We start from the raw sequence: 18,044 nt of genomic DNA on the forward strand, positions 1-18,044 counted from the left end.
GCGTCGGGCGGCGGGGGCGGGCGTGTGGGCGTGGTCGGGAGAGCGCGTGGGCGTGGCCGGGAGAGCGCGCGGGGCGGCGGGGGCGGGCGTGTGGGCGTGGCCGGGAGAGCGCGTGGGCGTGGCCGGGAGAGCGCGCGGGGCGGCGGGGGCGGGCGTGTGGGCGTGGTCGGGAGAGCGCGTGGGCGTGGCCGGGAGAGCGCGCGGGGCGGCGGGGGCGGGCGGGGGGCGTGGTCGGACGCGCGGGGGGGCGGGGGCGCGGGGGCGCGGGGGCGGGCGTGGCGGGGCCTGGCCGGGATGCCCGGGCCGGGGGCGCGCGCGGAGGAGCGGGATCCGGGTGCGGGCGCGGGCCAGCTGTGCGGGTACCTGCAGAAGCTGACTGGCCGCGGCCCGCTGCGCGCCTTCCGCAGCCGCTGGTTCGTGTTCGACGCGCGGCGCTGCTCGCTCTACTACTTCAGGGGCCCGCAGGACGCGCTGCCGCTCGGCCGCCTGGACATAGCAGCCGCGGGCTTCAGCTGCCCAGACCCCGAGCCCGGCGCCGGCCCGTCAACGCGTCTGCAGGTGCATAGCGCGGGCACCGTGACGGAGCTCAAGGTGGGAGCGCGCCGCGTGCCGGGTCACACTGCCCCGGGGTCCCCAGACCTGCCCCGGGGTCCCTCACACTGCCCCGGGGTCCCCAGACCTGCCTTGGGGTCCCTCACACTGCCCCGGCGTCCCCCCAGACCTGCCCCGGGTCCTCCAGACCTGCCCTGGGGTCCCTCACACTGCCCCGGGGTCCCCCAGACCTACCCTGGGTCCCCCAGACATGCCCCGGGTCCTCCAGACCTGCCCCGGAGTCCCTCACACTGCCCTGGGGTCTCCCAGACCTGCCCCGGGGTCCCTCACACTGCCCCAGGATCCCCCAGACCTGCCCCGGTTCCCCCAGACCTGCCCCTGGGTCCCCCAGACCTGCCCCGGGTCCCTCACACTGCCCTAGGATCCCCCAGACCTGCCCCTGGGTCCCCCAGACCTGCCCCGGGTCCCTCACACTGCCCCAGGATCCCCCAGACCTGCCCCCGGGTCCCCCAGACCTGCCCCGGGTCCCTCACACTGCCCCAGGATCCCCCAGACCTGCCTCGGGTCCCCCAGACCTGCCCCGGGTCCCTCACACTGCCCCAGGATCCCCCAGACCTGCCCCGGGTCCCCCAGACCTGCCCCGGGTCCCTAAGACCTGCCCCGGGTCCCTCACACTGCCCCAGGATCCCCCAGACCTGCCCCTGGATCCCCCAGACCTGCCCCGGGTCCCCCAGACCTGCCCCTGGGTCCCCCAGACCTGCCCCGGGTCCCTCACACTGCCCCAGAATCCCCCAGACCTGCCCCGGGTCCCCCAGACCTGCCCCTGGGTCCCCCAGACCTGCCCCGGGTCCCTCACACTGCCCTAGGATCCCCCAGACCTGCCCCTGGGTCCCCCAGACCTGCCCCGGGTCCCTCACACTGACCCAGGATCCCCCAGACCTGCCCCCGGGTCCCCCAGACCTGCCCCGGGTCCCTCACACTGCCCCAGGATCCCCCAGACCTGCCTCGGGTCCCCCAGACCTGCCCCGGGTCCCTCACACTGCCCCAGGATCCCCCAGACCTGCCCCGGGTCCCCCAGACCTGCCCCGGGCCCCTAAGACCTGCCCCGGGTCCCTCACACTGCCCCAGGATCCCCCAGACCTGCCCCTGGATCCCCCAGACCTGCCCCGGGTCCCCCAGACCTGCCCCTGGGTCCCCCAGACCTGCCCCGGGTCCCTCACACTGCCCCAGAATCCCCCAGACCTGCCCCGGGTCCCCCAGACCTGCCCCTGGGTCCCCCAGACCTGCCCCGGGTCCCTCACACTGCCCTAGGATCCCCCAGACCTGCCCCTGGGTCCCCCAGACCTGCCCCGGGTCCCCCAGACCTGCCCCTGGGTCCCCCAGACCTGCCCCGGGTCCCTCACACTGCCCCAGGATCCCCCAGACCTTCCCCTGGATCCCCCAGACCTGCCCCGGTTCCCCCAGACCTGCCCCGGGTCCCTCACACTGCCCCAGGATCCCCCAGACCTGCCCCCGGGTCCCCCAGACCTGCCCCCGGGTCCCCCAGACCTGCCCCTGGGTCCCCCAGACCTGCCTCGGGTACCCCAGACCTGCCCCGGGTCCCTCACACTGCCCCAGGATCCCCCAGACCAGCCCCGGGTCCCCCAGACCTGCCCCGGGTCCCTCACACTGCCCCAGGATCCCCCAGACCTGCCCCTGGGTCCCCCAGACCTGCCCCGGGTCCCCCAGACCTGCCCCGGGTCCCTCACACTGCCCCAGGATCCCCCAGACCTGCCCCTGGGTCCCCCAGACCTGCCCCAGGTCCCCCAGACCTGCCCCGGGTCCCTCACACTGCCCCAGGATCCCCCAGACCTGCCCTCGGTCCCCCAGACCTGCCCCGGTTCCCCCAGACCTGCCCTGGGTCCCTCACACTGCCCCAGGATCCCCCAGACCTGCCCCCGGGTCCCCCAGACCTGCCCCGGGTCCCCCAGACCTGCCCCGGGTCCCTCACACTGCCCCAGGATCCCCCAGACCTGCCCCTGGGTCCCCCAGACCTGCCCCGGGTCCCCCAGACCTGCCCCGGGTCCCTCACACTGCCCCAGGATCCCCCAGACCTGCCCCTGGGTCCCCCAGACCTGCCCCAGTTCCCCCAGACCTGCCCCGGGTCCCTCACACTGCCCCAGGATCCTCCAGACCTGCCCCCGGGTCCCCCAGACCTGCCCCTGGGTCCCCCAGACCTGCCTCGGGTACCCCAGACCTGCCCCGGGTCCCTCACACTGCCCCAGGATCCCCCAGACCTGCCCCGGTTCCCCCAGACCTGCCCCGGGTCCCCCAGACCTGCCCCGGGTCCCTCACACTGCCCCAGGATCCCCCAGACCTGCCCCGGGGTCCCTCACACTGCCCCAGGGTCCCCAGACCTGCCCTGGGGTCCTTCACACTGCCCCTCAGACCTGACCTGCCCCAGCCCCCTCCCCCCCGGGGGTCCTGCTCCCCCCGCAGTGGCATGAGGCGGGTGACTGGCCTGGGGAGCGTCCCCTCGCTGTGGGCAGGGCACCTGCGAAGGTCACCAGGCCTGTTCTGGCTCTGCTTTTGACGGGAGAGGCAAGACAGGGTCCTGCAGCTGCCCCTGTGGCTCCTCCAGCCTGAACGGGATCTGCCCGGTGGCGGGGTGGGTCTGTTTCTGGGGGTCCTGCTGCGGCTGGGACTGCGACGCCGCCTGGGCTGCAGGGGTTGGGGGTTGGGTGCACACAGGCCCTCGGCCTTGCTCAGCGTCCTGGGCTCGGGACTTCCTGTGCAGCGTCTACACAGCTTCCTGTTTCAGTTTCCTCAGCTGCTGGAGAGCCTCCCCCCCCCGCCCCCCCCCCCCCCCCCCCGTGTTTCCACTGCACTTGCTGGGGTCGCTCCAGGCGTAGGCGCTGTGGATGTGGCCACAGTGGAGCAGGCAGCCCAGCGGAGAGCGGAGTGCGGACTTGGGGCTCCGGGCTTGGGGAGGTGATGGAGCGCTCAGCCAGAGCGGCAGCAGCCACGTATGGGGTGTGTGGGACGGTGTCATTACCCAGCGCTCGAGCTGCCTCTTGACGCGGGTCTCAGCAGGGCCTGGGGGTGAGCGTGGCCATGGCTGTGGCCATGGGCCCCCGCGGGAAAGTCCAGGATGGGGATTGGCACCTGTGCAGCCGCCTCAGCCTGGCCCACACAGCAGGCCGTGTCTTTGCAGGGAGGGCCTCCCGCGTGCGGTTCACGGAAGCAGGGCCCAGAGGGAGATGCCTGCTGCCCTGGGTCGCGGGTCCCAGGCCGGGCGCCGTGAGGCAGGTGGGATGTCGGGGGGAGAGCTTCGTGTGGGAAGCCGGGAGTCATGACATGTCATCCACTTCGTCGTCTGCTTGCTGGGGCCAGGGGTGGCGGGGTAGTGGCGTGTGGTTGTGCTGAGGCCTTGCTTCCCACACGTGGCAGGCCGGAGAGCTGCCTGGGCGAGCCTGGAGCCCAGGGCCTCTGCAGAAGCACCTGGAGGGGCCGGGCGGTGGCACAGCGGGTTAAAGGCAGGTGGCGCAAGCGCAGTGACTGACGTCAGGATCCTGGTTTGAGCCCCCGGCTCCCCACCTGCAGGGAGGTTGCTTCACAGGCGGTGAAGCAGGTCTGCAGGTGTCTGTCTTTCTCTCCCCGTCTCTGATTTCTCCCTGCCCTACCCAACAACAACAACAGCTATAACAACAATAACAACAAGGGCAACAAAAATGGGGGAAATGGCCTCGAGGAGCAGGATTCATAGTGCAGGCACCAAGTCCTAGTGATAACTCTAGAAAAAATAATGAAGAAAAGGAAGAAGCTAACATCTGGAAAGCTGAGACCAGATTTCTGCTCTGGGTGTGACAGCTGGGGGTGGGCCTGAGGCGTGTGTGTGCGTGTCACACAGCATGGAGTCAGCTGACTGGGAGATTGTGCAGGGGTGCAGCACTTCTCTCTGGGATCTCAGGCAGGGCCGGGTCCTGGCGGGCTCTGAGCAGCCGTTGGAGCTGGTCCTGGGTGGCTTCCTGCTGGCACTGGGGGAGATGGGCGGGCCTCAGGATTCGGGCTCAGCAGCAGATGTCCAGGGGGCTGGAGTCCTCACTGACTGCTGTGGGGGGTTGCAGCATTGGGTGCCAAGTCCTCTCCCGGCTGGACCCCCGCTTTTAGTCAGCGAGAGTATCCCGGCGTGTCCTGGCTCAGCCTTCCCGGGGGTCCGCTTGGGGGCCTGAGGCTCACTGCTCCTTTCCAAGAGATGACCAGTGTGAGGCTGTGACCCAGCTGCCACAGCAGACTTGCATCCCACTGTCAGAGGATTGAGGCTGCCTCAGAGACCTGGGGGCGGGTGCCATGCTAGTCTGCAGCACCGGGGCTCTGGGGCACGCGAGTGCCCAGTAGCTGCTGAGATGCGCAGTGCCCTGCCTGAGGCGTGCCCGCGGACACGGAGGGCTGTCTGACCTGGAGGGCCTGAGCCACATGTCTCGATTGCGTGGCCGATGCTGTGGCCTGTGTGCTAGGAGGGGGGCAGTTGCAGTTCTGGAGGCGTCGTCCAGCCACTCAGACGCAGCCCTGCGGTCAGTCAGTTGCACGGGGGCAGCCTGCAAGCCGGCTGCTTACTCGCATCACTGTCTCAGCTTGGGTACGTGGAGGATGGAGCCTCCTGGTGGGGCTGGGTGGGCACTGCCCTGTCCTCTGCCCTTCCCCGACCTCTTCAGTCAGAGCAGACACCTTCTTGGGTGTGCTTTTTCTTTTCTTTTTTTCTTTTTAAAGATTTTATTTATTAAGGAGAAAGACAGGAAAGAAAGAAGAGAGAGAGAACCAGACATCACTCTGGTGCATGTGCTGCCGGGGATTGAACTCAGGACCTCATGAGAGCCTAGTGCCTTAGCCACTGTGCCAGCTCCTGGACCACCTGGGTGTGTTCTGTGAGGAGCTGGTAGGACCCTCAGGCCCTGCCATGTTCTCCAGGGAGGGCAGGCTGCTGGAACACCATGTGACCCTTTGTTGGGGCATCAGCTCTCTGTTGACTTGCAGATCAGCTTGATTCCCAGGCACACCCACTGCAAACCTTGGTGATTTCAGGTACCAGGCTCTCTGTACCACAGATCTTTGGTTGTGATCTAGAGCTCTGAGCCTCCTGCTTTGAGGCCTGAAACTTAGAGCTAAGTCAGTCTCTGCTTTCTTCTACTTATTTTTCAGTCTGTGAAGTGAGAGTAGTGCTTGGGCATGGTGTGTGCGAGAGGACAGTGGACCTCAGCAATGTGTGTGACAGAGCAATGACCCCCTAGTGTAGGGTGTGAAAGACCACTGTGCCCAGGTGTGGTGTTCGAGAGCAGTGCTCCAATGCAGTGTGTACGAGAGCAGTGCTCCCATGCAGTGTGTGCGAGAGCAGAGCCCCCATGCAGTGTGTGTGACAGAGCAGAGCCCCCATGCAGTGTGTGTGAGAGAGAGCAGAGCCACCATGCAGTGTGTGAGAGATGTAGAGCCCCCATGCAGTGTGTGTGAGAGCAGAGCCCCCATGCAGTGTGTGTGAGAGAGCAGAGCCCCCATGCAGTGTGTGTGAGAGCAGAGCCCCCATGCAGTGTGTGTGAGAGCAGAGCCCCCATGCAGTGTGTGTGAGAGAGCAGAGCCCCCATGCAGTGTGTGTGAGAGAGAGCAGAGCCCCCATGCAGTGTGTGTGAGAGAGCAGAGCCCCCATGCAGTGTGTGTGAGAGAGCAGAGCCCCCATGCAGTGTGTGAGAGAGAGCAGAGCCCCCATGCAGTGTGTGAGAGAGAGCAGAGCCCCCATGCGGTGTGTGAGAGCAGAGCCCCCATGCAGTGTGTGAGAGAGCAGAGCCCCCATGCAGTGTGTGAGGGAGAGCAGAGCCCCCATGCAGTGTGAGTGTGAGAGCAGAGCCCCCATGCAGTGTGTGTGAGAGCAGAGCCCCCATGCAGTGTGTGTGAGAGAGCAGAGCCCCCATGCAGTGTGTGTGAGAGCAGAGCCCCCATGCAGTGTGTGTGAGAGCAGAGCCCCCATGCAGTGTGTGTGAGAGAGCAGAGCCCCCATGCAGTGTGTGTGAGAGAGAGCAGAGCCCCCATGCAGTGTGTGTGAGAGCAGAGCCCCCATGCAGTGTGTGAGAGAGAGCAGAGCCCCCATGCAGTGTGTGTGAGAGCAGAGCCCCCATGCAGTGTGTGTGAGAGAGCAGAGCCCCCATGCAGTGTGTGAGGGAGAGCAGAGGCCCCATGCAGTGTGTGTGAGAGCAGAGCCCCCATGCAGTGTGTGAGAGAGAGCAGAGCCCCCATGCAGTGTGTGAGGGAGAGCAGAGGCCCCATGCAGTGTGTGTGTGAGAGCAGAGCCCCCATGCAGTGTGTGTGAGAGCAGAGTCCCCATGCAGTGTGTGTGAGAGAGCAGAGCCCCCATGCAATGTGTGAGAGAGAGCAGAGCCCCCATGCAGTGTGTGAGAGAGAGCAGAGCCCCCATGCAGTGTGTGTGTGAGAGAGAGCAGAGCCCCCATGCAGTGTGTGAGAGAGCAGAGCCCCCATGCAGTGTGTGAGAGAGAGCAGAGTCCCCATGCAGTGTGTGAGGGAGAGCAGAGCCCCCATGCAGTGTGTGTGTGAGAGCAGAGCCCCCATGCAGTGTGTGTGAGAGCAGAGCCCCCAGGCAGTGTGTGAGAGAGAGCAGAGCCCCCATGCAGTGTGTGTGAGAGAGCAGAGCCCCCATGCAGTGTGTGTGTGAGAGCAGAGCCCCCATGCAGTGTGTGTGAGAGAGCAGAGCCCCCATGCAGTGTGTGTGTGAGAGCAGAGCCCCCATGCAGTGTGTGTGAGAGAGCAGAGCCCCCATGCAGTGTGTGTGAGAGAGCAGAGCCCCCATGCAGTGTGTGTGTGAGAGCAGAGCCCCCATGCAGTGTGTGTGAGAGAGCAGAGCCCCCATGCAGTGTGTGTGAGAGCAGAGCCCCCATGCAGTGTGTGAAAGAGCAGAGCCCCCATGCAGTGTGTGTGACAGAGCAGAGCCCCCATGCAGTGTGTGTGAGAGAGAGCAGAGCCCCCATGCAGTGTGTGTGAGAGCAGAGCCCCCATGCAGTGTGTGAGAGAGAGCAGAGCCCCCATGCAGTGTGTGTGAGAGAGCAGAGCCCCCATGCAGTGTGTGTGTGAGAGAGCAGAGCCCCCATGCAGTGTGTGTGAGAGCAGAGCCCCCATGCAGTGTGTGTGAGAGCAGAGCCCCCATGCAGTGTGTGTGAGAGAGCAGAGCCCCCATGCAGTGTGTGAGAGAGAGCAGAGCCCCCATGCAGTGTGTGTGAGAGCAGAGCCCCCATGCAGTGTGTGAAAGAGCAGAGCCCCCATGCAGTGTGTGAGAGAGAGCAGAGCCCCCATGCGGTGTGTGAGAGAGAGCAGAGCCCCCATGCAGTGTGTGTGAGAGAGCAGAGCCCCCATGCAGTGTGTGTGTGAGAGCAGAGCCCCCATGCAGTGTGTGTGAGAGAGCAGAGCCCCCATGCAGTGTGTGTGAGAGAGCAGAGCCCCCATGCAGTGTGTGTGAGAGAGCAGAGCCCCCATGCAGTGTGTGTGAGAGCAGAGCCCCCATGCAGTGTGTGAGAGAGAGCAGAGCCCCCATGCAGTGTGTGTGAGAGAGAGCAGAGCCCCCATGCAGTGTGTGTGAGAGAGCAGAGCCCCCATGCAGTGTGTGAGGGAGAGCAGAGGCCCCATGCAGTGTGTGTGAGAGCAGAGCCCCCATGCAGTGTGTGAGAGAGAGCAGAGCCCCCATGCAGTGTGTGTGAGAGAGCAGAGTCCCCACGCAGTGTGTGTGAGAGATGTAGAGCCCCCATGCAGTGTGTGTGAGAGAGCAGAGCCCCCATGCAGTGTGTGTGGGAGAGTAGAGCCCCCATGCAGTGTGTGAGGGAGAGCAGAGGCCCCATGCAGTGTGTGTGAGAGCAGAGCCCCCATGCAGTGTGTGTGAGAGAGAGCAGAGCCCCCATGCAGTGTGTGAGAGAGCAGAGCCCCATGCAGTGTGTGTGTGAGAGAGAGCAGAGCCCCCATGCAGTGTGTGTGAGAGCAGAGCCCCCATGCAGTGTGTGTGAGAGCAGAGTCCCCATGCAGTGTGTGTGAGAGAGCAGAGCCCCCATGCAGTGTGTGTGAGAGAGAGCAGAGCCCCCATGCAGTGTGTGAGAGAGCAGAGCCCCCATGCAGTGTGTGTGTGAGAGAGAGCAGAGCCCCCATGCAGTGTGTGAGAGAGCAGAGCCCCCATGCAGTGTGTGAGAGAGAGCAGAGTCCCCATGCAGTGTGTGAGGGAGAGCAGAGCCCCCATGCAGTGTGTGTGTGAGAGCAGAGCCCCCATGCAGTGTGTGTGAGAGCAGAGCCCCCAGGCAGTGTGTGAGAGAGAGCAGAGCCCCCATGCAGTGTGTGTGTGAGAGCAGAGCCCCCATGCAGTGTGTGTGAGAGCAGAGCCCCCATGCAGTGTGTGTGTGAGAGCAGAGCCCCCATGCAGTGTGTGTGAGAGCAGAGCCCCCATGCAGTGTGTGTGAGAGCAGAGCCCCCATGCAGTGTGTGTGAGAGAGAGCAGAGCCCCCATGCAGTGTGTGTGAGAGCAGAGCCCCCATGCAGTGTGTGTGAGAGAGCAGAGCCCCCATGCAGTGTGTGTGTGAGAGCAGAGCCCCCATGCAGTGTGTGAGGGAGAGCAGAGCCCCCATGCAGTGTGTGTGTGAGAGCAGAGCCCCCATGCAGTGTGTGTGAGAGAGAGCAGAGCCCCCATGCAGTGTGTGTGAGAGCAGAGCCCCCATGCAGTGTGTGAGAGAGAGCAGAGCCCCCATGCAGTGTGTGTGAGAGAGAGCAGAGCCCCCATGCAGTGTGTGTGAGAGAGCAGAGCCCCCATGCAGTGTGTGTGAGAGAGAGCAGAGCCCCCATGCCGTGTGTGTGAGAGCAGAGCCCCCATGCAGTGTGTGAGAGAGAGCAGAGCCCCCATGCAGTGTGTGAGAGAGAGCAGAGTCCCCATGCAGTGTGTGAGGGAGAGCAGAGCCCCCATGCAGTGTGTGTGTGAGAGCAGAGCCCCCATGCAGTGTGTGTGAGAGCAGAGCCCCCATGCAGTGTGTGTGAGAGAGCAGAGCCCCCATGCAGTGTGTGTGAGAGAGCAGAGCCCCCATGCAGTGTGTGTGAGAGAGAGCAGAGCCCCCATGCAGTGTGTGTGAGAGCAGAGCCCCCATGCAGTGTGTGAGAGAGAGCAGAGCCCCCATGCAGTGTGTGTGAGAGAGAGCAGAGCCCCCATGCAGTGTGTGTGAGAGAGCAGAGCCCCCATGCAGTGTGTGAGGGAGAGCAGAGGCCCCATGCAGTGTGTGTGAGAGCAGAGCCCCCATGCAGTGTGTGAGAGAGAGCAGAGCCCCCATGCAGTGTGTGTGAGAGAGCAGAGCCCCCATGCAGTGTGTGTGAGAGAGCAGAGCCCCCATGCAGTGTGTGAGGGAGAGCAGAGGCCCCATGCAGTGTGTGTGAGAGCAGAGCCCCCATGCAGTGTGTGTGAGAGAGAGCAGAGCCCCCATGCAGTGTGTGAGAGAGCAGAGCCCCCATGCAGTGTGTGTGTGAGAGAGAGCAGAGCCCCATGCAGTGTGTGAGAGAGCAGAGCCCCCATGCAGTGTGTGTGTGAGAGCAGAGCCCCCATGCAGTGTGTGAGGGAGAGCAGAGCCCCCATGCAGTGTGTGTGTGAGAGCAGAGCCCCCATGCAGTGTGTGTGTGAGAGCAGAGCCCCCATGCAGTGTGTGTGCGAGAGCAGAGCCCCCATGCAGTGTGTGTGAGAGAGAGCAGAGCCCCCATGCAGTGTGTGTGAGAGAGAGCAGAGCCCCCATGCAGTGTGTGTGAGAGCAGAGCCCCCATGCAGTGTGTGTGAGAGCAGAGCCCCCATGCAGTGTGTGTGAGAGAGAGCAGAGCCCCCATGCAGTGTGTGAGAGAGCAGAGCCCCCATGCAGTGTGTGAGAGAGAGCAGAGCCCCCATGCAGTGTGTGAGAGAGAGCAGAGCCCCCATGCAGTGTGTGTGAGAGAGAGCAGAGCCCCCATGCAGTGTGAGAGAGAGCAGAGCCTCCATGCAGTGTGTGTGTGAGGGAGAGCAGAGCCCCCATGCAGTGTGTGTGAGAGAGCAGAGCCCCCATGCAGTGTGTGTGAGAGAGAGCAGAGCCCCCATGCAGTGTGTGTGAGAGAGAGCAGAGCCCCCACGCAGTGTGTGTGAGAGCAGAGCCCCCATGCAGTGTGTGTGAGAGCAGAGCCCCCATGCAGTGTGTGTGAGAGAGAGCAGAGCCCCCATGCAGTGTGTGAGAGAGCAGAGCCCCCATGCAGTGTGTGAGAGAGAGCAGAGCCCCCATGCAGTGTGTGTGAGAGAGCAGAGCCCCCATGCAGTGTGAGAGAGAGCAGAGCCCCCATGCAGTGTGTGTGTGAGGGAGAGCAGAGCCCCCATGCAGTGTGTGTGAGAGAGCAGAGCCCCCATGCAGTGTGTGTGTGAGAGAGAGCAGAGCCCCCATGCAGTGTGTGTGTGAGAGAGCAGAGCCCCCATGCAGTGTGTGTGAGAGAGAGCAGAGCCCCCATGCAGTGTGTGTGAGAGAGAGCAGAGCCCCCATGCAGTGTGTGTGAGAGCAGAGCCCCCATGCAGTGTGTGAGGGAGAGCAGAGCCCCCATGCAGTGTGTGTGAGAGAGAGCAGAGCCCCCATGCAGTGTGTGTGAGAGCAGAGCCCCCATGCAGTGTGTGTGAGAGCAGAGCCCCCATGCAGTGTGTGTGTGAGAGAGAGCAGAGCCCCCATGCAGTGTGTGTGAGAGAGAGCAGAGCCCCCATGCAGTGTGTGTGAGAGCAGAGCCCCCATGCAGTGTGTGAGGGAGAGCAGAGCCCCCATGCAGTGTGTGTGAGAGCAGAGCCCCCATGCAGTGTGTGTGAGAGCAGAGCCCCCATGCAGTGTGTGTGAGAGAGAGCAGAGCCCCCATGCAGTGTGTGTGAGAGAGAGCAGAGCCCCCAGTGCAATGTGTGTGAGAGAGAGCAGTGTCCCCAGTGCAGTGTGTGTGAGTAATCAGAGCTCCTTCACATAGGACTTAGTGGGCTGCCACTGTAGGCCTGCTGGCGTCGAGCTCTTACAAGTTCGTTTGTTTGAATAATTTTTGTTTTTATGGGAGTGAGAGTCTCAACCCTGTTTGGTTGGTGCCTGTACTAAAGCTGGAATGTGTCTCTGGACATCGTCCTCTGTGCTGGTGCTGGTCCCTTCCACATCCTGGGCTCCTGGCTTTGTGTCCGGAGCTCTGAAGTTGTGCTTCCCATGAGTGACTGGCAGCCTCTCCCCTGCAGTGCAGAGTGACCAGCAGCCTCTCCCCTGCAGTGCAGAGTGACAAGGAGCCTTTCCCCTGCAGTGCAGAGTGACCGGCAGCCTCTCCCCTGCAGTGCAGAGTGACCGGCAGCCTCTCCCCTGCAGTGCAGAGTGACCGGCAGCCTCTCCCCTGCAGTGCAGAGTGACCGGCAGCCTCTCCCCTGCAGTGCAGAGTGACCGGCAGCCTCTCCCCTGCAGTGCAGAGTGACTGGGCTTGGGAGCATTGACTGTCAGAGCCACGAGGCCTGCTCTGCACTAGAAGGAACCACTGGGTGTGGTCTGCTCCTTGCTGGCATCTGGCACCCGCCGGTGGCCCTGAGGCGGGCCTGGGCCTCACGGTGTCCTCCTGCTTTGTCTGGGCCCTTCAGGCTGCCTCCTGCTCCACCCTGTCTTCATCGTCCGGGGCTCAGAGGCTGGGCACCTCCTCGGCTCTTCCCAGGATGACCCCTCGGGGCCCCCATCTCCCAGCTCTGGAGGCCCAGGCAGGGAAGATGGGGGAGCTTCTGCTGCGGACGTGGCTGCGCCTCTTCCGGGGGGAGGAGGCCACGTTCAGCTTCCCCACATGACGGCATCCAGGGAGCAGGCCAGCTCTGGACGGAATTCCAGGCTGGCGGTCTCGGAGCATTCCAGAGCCTGGGGGGCCGGAGCCATCACTCAGACGTGGGCCGTGCTGCGAGTCCCCCCAGCTTCGTGTGGCTGGCGCTGGAGTGCGCGTGCTTCTCTGCCCAGCAGGAAGACGGTGCCTCCCGGGACCACATGTCCTTTCATGCGGACCCAGCCCGGCACCCACTGGGCTCCTTCTCGGGGAGCAGAGAGCTGCCTGCTGGCCTGCTGAGGTGCTCCCTGAATCTATGCGCGTGGGTCCTGGGAGACCAGGTTCTGTCTAGGTTTATATAGGAAACAGGACTGCATTTGTCACAAGCCCTCCCCCTTCTTCCTGTTTTTCCTTCCCTTTTCTCTTTCTTCTTCCCCTCCTCCTCTTTCTATCCTCTCTCTCTCTCTCTTTTTTTTCCCCCCACCAGCGCTGCTCCCGGGCTCGGTGCCTGTGTGATTACACCGCAGACTTTCTCCCCCAGAGAGAAGGAAAAACATTTTTCTCCTGTTCTCTCTGGTTTTTAGATTACTTTCATGTGTGAGAGCTTCACATGGGCAGAGAGAGAAGCCCAGGGGTGGATCCCAGATTCGGGGGCGTGTAAGTCCTGCACTCTTCTGGCCGAGCCAGTTCCCAGCTGCCTCTGCTGTGGTCTTCCCTGGCCTCTGGTTCCAGGAGGAGATGCAATGGGGTGGGGGTGGTGGTCTCCACTGTTCTGCCTCTCTTCAGAGCTGGGGCTCTCACAGCTCAGACAGGGGCTTGGGCTGAAGGCAGTGGTGCCCTTGTCCTGACGCTCGGTGAATCTGGGGAGCGTGCAGACGTGAGTATGCGTGTGCAAGAGCCTGTGTGTGTGTGTGTGTGTGTGTGTGTGTGTGTGTGTGTGTGTGTGTGTGTCTGCACACGGCCCATCCTCTCCAGGCTCCCCTCAAACCCATGGCTTCTGGTGGACATAGGTGAACTGTGACTCCAGGGGCAGAGACGCACACGCTGCCGTGCTCAGCCGCTAGCCTTCAGTTCACACTCAGATCTTGACCCGGAGTCCGCTCCTCTTCATGAGACCGGCGCTTCACACCTGGCTCCTAGCTCTTGACTAACGGCAGCGGATGTCTGTCCGAAGTTTTCCCAGTTGTGGGAGCGTGATGGCACCGGGTGTGAAGGTCCTCACGCTAAGGGCCATGTGTTCCCAGCCTGTGGGTGCAGAGCTGGTTCCCAGTGCCCGGTGATAAGCCAGATGGGTGCAGGGGCTGCCTCTCAGGTGCCGAAGGGCTTCTTGTCAGTGTGGCTGCCGTGCTCATCCATGCCGTCCACGGTTCCGACCAGACTGTTGGTGGCAGATGCAGACCAGTAGGTGGGTACGGGCCGAGTGTCTCCTGGGAGACTCCCGGCACAGCACCCAGCTGGGTGGTGCTGAGTGACCTTCCAGCAGGGTCGGCACTGAGGGTTTCATCCTGGAGACAGACGCTCGGCTCTTTCTTTCTTTTTTTTTTTTTAAGATTTTATTTATTTTTTAAATTTTTTATCTGTTATTGGTTAGAGACAGAGAGAAATTGAGAGAGGAGGGGGAGATAGAGAGGAAGAGAGATGTCTGAAGACCTGCTTCACCGCCTGTGAAGCGACTCCCCTGCAGGTGGGGAGTCAGGGGCTCAAACCGGGATCCTTACACTGGTCCTTGCGCTTTGTGCCATGTGCTCTTAACCCGCTGCACTACTGCCTGACTCACGGCTCTTTCTCTCTCTCTATATATATATATATTCCCTTTTGTTGCCCTTGTTGTTTTTCATTGTTGTAGTTGTTGTTGTTATTGATGCCATCGTTGCTGGATAGGACAGAGAGAAATGGAGAGAGGAGGGTAAGACAGAGAGGGAGAGAAAGACAGACACCTGCAGACCTGCTTCACCGCCTGTGAAGCGACTCCCCTGTAGGGAGTCGAACCAGGATCCTTCCAATAGTCCTTGCACTTTGCGCCATGTGCACTTAACCCACGGCGCTACTGCCCGACTCCCTGGCTCTTGCCAGAGATTGATTTTCAGGAGCGTGACCAGCTGTGGGGTGCCAGGTGCAGCCTGGGGCCTGGCGTGGGTGGCCGGTGTGCTGCTATGCGTCTCCAGCCCGCTCTCCTGGCCGGGACAGTGGCGCGACTTGGCGAGGTCTGCCTTCCCTGCAGGGGATTGTAAACAGGGAAATCGCCACCTGCCCCGCTGCAGCCTCTGAAGCCGAAAAGCTTTCCCGGTGTAGCTTCCGCTCTCCACGCGGACGCTGTGAGCGAGGGCCTGTCCACTGTGCATGCGAGTCTCACGTCCCGGGGCTCGATGGCGCCTCTGTCTGCTCAGTCTGTCCTGAGCACCCACCCTCCTCACCCCCAGGACGTGCACCCCGTCCACTCCTGACTTTTCGCCCCCACACAGGCCCCCAACTGGCAGCTCATGACCTACTGGCTGCAGGAGCTGCAGCAGAGACGCTGGGAGTTCTGCAACAACCTCGATGTGGCCAAGTGCGACAGCGGACCCCCGCCCGCCCCCAGAGACTCTTCTAAGGGCCTTGTGGCCAGAGACTCCACAGGTAAGTCAGAAACCTGTGGGGTGTGGGCAAGGAGATCGCTCAGTGGGTGGGGCCTGCATTTTGATATGCATTGGGGCCTAGGTTTGAGCCCCGGCACCACCTGGGAGTGCCACGGCACCAGGGCCGGCTCGGGTGCGCTGTGTGACCTGCCTGTTGCCGTCTGCAGTAACGGGAACAGGAAAGCCCAGTACTGGAGGGGCAGACTTGAGCAACACCGAAAGGCAAAGGAGGAAGATGGTGCGGTGGGGGCTGGCTCTCTGGGCTCCAGGTGACCCGGCCAGCTAGGTGGTGGCTGTGTGCCTGAACTTCACAGAGGGGCCACATAACCCCAGTTCTGCGGGCACGGGGACTGGCTCCCTGTCACCCGAGGGTGGTGTCAAGACGGAAGTCCCTGCGGGGGACACAGACCCCTGCTGGCACAGCCTCTCACTGGCACCCAGTCTCTTGGGTCTCCAGGGGTGGCCGGAGGAGCGAGGTGACAGTGCCGTGAGCCAGGTAGGGACCTGCAGGGAGCCCTCGTGCCAGCCTCGGGGTGCAGCTCTGCAGTCAGGCTGGGACGGGGAGTGGGGGTGGGGCAGGTCCCAGCCTCTCTGGGTTCACCAGGAGCAGAGAAGGGCAGACGCCAAGCCCTGATGCAGACTCCCCCAAAGCCACAGCTGAGCCAACAAAAGAGCCCCCAGCAAAGATGTTCCTTCCCTGGTGTCCCTGCGGAGGATCCCCACAGAGCGGCCGCTGTCATGTGCTGCGTCTGCAGCTGTCGCAGCCTCCGCGCACCCACACTCAGCCTCCGCGCAGGCCTGTCCAGCGGGCCGGCCGGGGAGCTGCTGGGCTGGGGTTCCTGGTGGCGGGGCCCCGTGGCTGTGCCCTGGCCCCACTCTAGGCCCCACAGATAAGGGTAGGCTGGGGCGGGCCCTCCACACTGCGGCTTCTGTGCGTGGGCTTGCTGGAGCTCTTTGCCAGGTGCCAAGTCCCAGCGGTGAGCCAGCCGTGGCTAGAGGAAGCTTCCCTGCAACCAGGGCGGCCTCTTCCGTCCTCTTCCTGCCTGGCCCAGGGCAGTGGACACTGGGCACTGGATGCAGGGTGAACCTGCCTGCTGCCCGGTCTCCCCTCTCACGTCCTTGGCACGAGCGCCGGCTGTCACTTCATGGAGCACAGGGACAAGCTACTTCTGGAAGCCCTTCCCTCCCCTGTGGTCACACCCATGGCCAGCCTGGCTCATGCCCTTGCCTGAGTGACCGTGGTTGGCTGGGCAGTGCCGTGGAGCCAGCCGTGTGCCCCCCCCCCCCGCCCAGTAGGGACCCTCCTTAGAAGGAAGCAGCCCCAGGCAGGGTGTCCCATGCTGTGTGCCTGCAGGTGTCACAGGGATCCCGGCCCATAGCCTGCTTTTGTCTCTTTCAGATGCCGTTTCCCCAAACCCAAATGATTCTGCAGAAAAAGCCAGAAATGTGCTGGAGGCATCCCCCGGGGAGCTGGTGGGGGAGCAGGTGGCCTGCCAGCCCGCCCCAGGACTCCCCCACACCCTCAACTTCACCCTGAAGCAGTGGGGTGCTGAGCTCAAGTGAGTCTGGGCATTTCTGGTCGCTGGGACAGCGCGCTCACCCCCTCGAGGCCACCCCCTCCCAGCGTCCCTCTGTCACCTGGGTGGGTCCAGCCTCCTCTGCTCAGTGCTCCCAGCTGTTCCACTGGGTGGACCACAGGTAGTGGGCACAGCAGCTGCCAGGGAAGAGGCCTGGACCTGTGGTGTGCAGGCTGGCGAGAGGCAGACTGGGCTCTTTGCTGGGGGCCTGAGCTGGCACTGCTGGAGCCACCACTGGACCACCTTGCCCAGGTTCCTTGGCCCACATTTTCACCAGGCTGACCCCTCTCCCACCCTCCCTTTCTTTGGTTTATTTGTGGGAAGAGAGAGAGAGAGGGAGTGAAAGAGAGAGAAAGAGAACCCCCAGCATCACTGTGGTGGAGATGACGCAGGGGACTGAACTCGGGGCCTCACGCTGCACTCCCTGCATCACTTCCCGGCCTGCTTGAGTTTGGTTTTGGCCCATTCTGGGCAGCAGTCCTCGGGGAGGTGAGCTTTCTGAACTGTCTCCCTGGCCGGCCTGTTCCCTCCGGGGCCAGCCCTTCAGCGGGGCCAGCCCTGTCCCCAGATCACGTCCTCCATCCCCCCGAGGGAGCTGGCTGGGAGTTTGAGTTCGGGCCTCGGATCCCACCGTGCTGCTGTCTGTGTAGGCAGGGCCATCCCTTTCTGGGCTAACAGGTGGCCGTCCTCATGAGAAACTGGGCCTCAGCAGCTCCCCGCAGGTGTGTACGCTCCACCACCCTTCTGCGCCCTCACTCCCCGTGGGGGCTGGCCCCTCGTTCAGAGGGCCCCTCTTTCCGGGACATCCTACCCGTCCTGTCCCCTGGTCAGCAGCGCACTGCCGGCCACACCTCTGTGCCCTCTGTCGGCACCACACGACCCCCCAGGCTGGCTTCTCTGTGCATGTAGACCCCGCTGGCCTGCGGCCCTGCATCTGCAGTCACTCCGGGAGGACGGGCGTGCTGGCAGGAGCTGTGACCTGCGGCTTCGTGTGTCGCCATCATCCCACCCTGTGCCTCACAAGCACCTCGTGCTGGGGGGCTTCTCAGGCTCACCCCCAGGGGTTGGCTTTTTCTGCCTCTTTTTTATGACCATACTATTTTTAAAACATCTTAATCTATTTTTAATCTAATTAATCTATTTACTTTAGATAGAGACAGAAATTGAGAGGGGAGGGGAATATCAAGAGGGAGAGAGACAGAGAGACACCTGCAGCCCTGCGTTACCACTTGTGACGCTTTCCCCCTGCAGGTGGGGAACAGGGGCTTGAACCTGAGTCCTTGTGCACTGTAGCGTGTGCACTCAACTAGGTGCACCACCACCTGGCCCCTTATTTCTTTATTTTTAGTGAAAGAGATACAGCGAGAAAGACACAGAACTCTGAGCCCTGCTCAGCTGGGCTCATGGTGGTGCATGGGATCGAACCTGGGACCTTCGGTGCACCAGGAAGGAGAGTCTGCATGGCACTGGCTGTCTCCCCAGCCCTGAG

General features: G+C 63.2%; 1 protein-coding gene across 2 annotated transcripts in view; it reads left to right on the forward strand.

Annotated features, from left to right (window-relative positions):
• The first annotated feature begins 247 nt into the window (after nucleotides 1-247).
• The window catches only part of TBC1D2B (TBC1 domain family member 2B), a 31,980-nt gene continuing 14,183 nt past the window's right edge, over nucleotides 248-18,044 (forward strand). The window contains exons 1-3 of one of the 2 annotated variants that reach the window (XM_007522588.3): nucleotides 248-591; nucleotides 14,826-14,979; nucleotides 16,378-16,537. In XM_007522588.3, coding sequence (XP_007522650.2) covers nucleotides 295-591; nucleotides 14,826-14,979; nucleotides 16,378-16,537 — 611 coding nt within the window. In that variant the 5' untranslated portion in view covers nucleotides 248-294. Of the gene's footprint in view, nucleotides 592-12,466; nucleotides 12,665-14,825; nucleotides 14,980-16,377; nucleotides 16,538-18,044 lie in introns of those variants that run through there. The other variant, XM_060179558.1, reaches the window with a different exon arrangement.

This window comes from Erinaceus europaeus, chromosome 20 (genome assembly GCF_950295315.1).
Source record: "Erinaceus europaeus chromosome 20, mEriEur2.1, whole genome shotgun sequence".
NCBI classification, from domain to species: Eukaryota; Metazoa; Chordata; class Mammalia; order Eulipotyphla; family Erinaceidae; genus Erinaceus; species Erinaceus europaeus.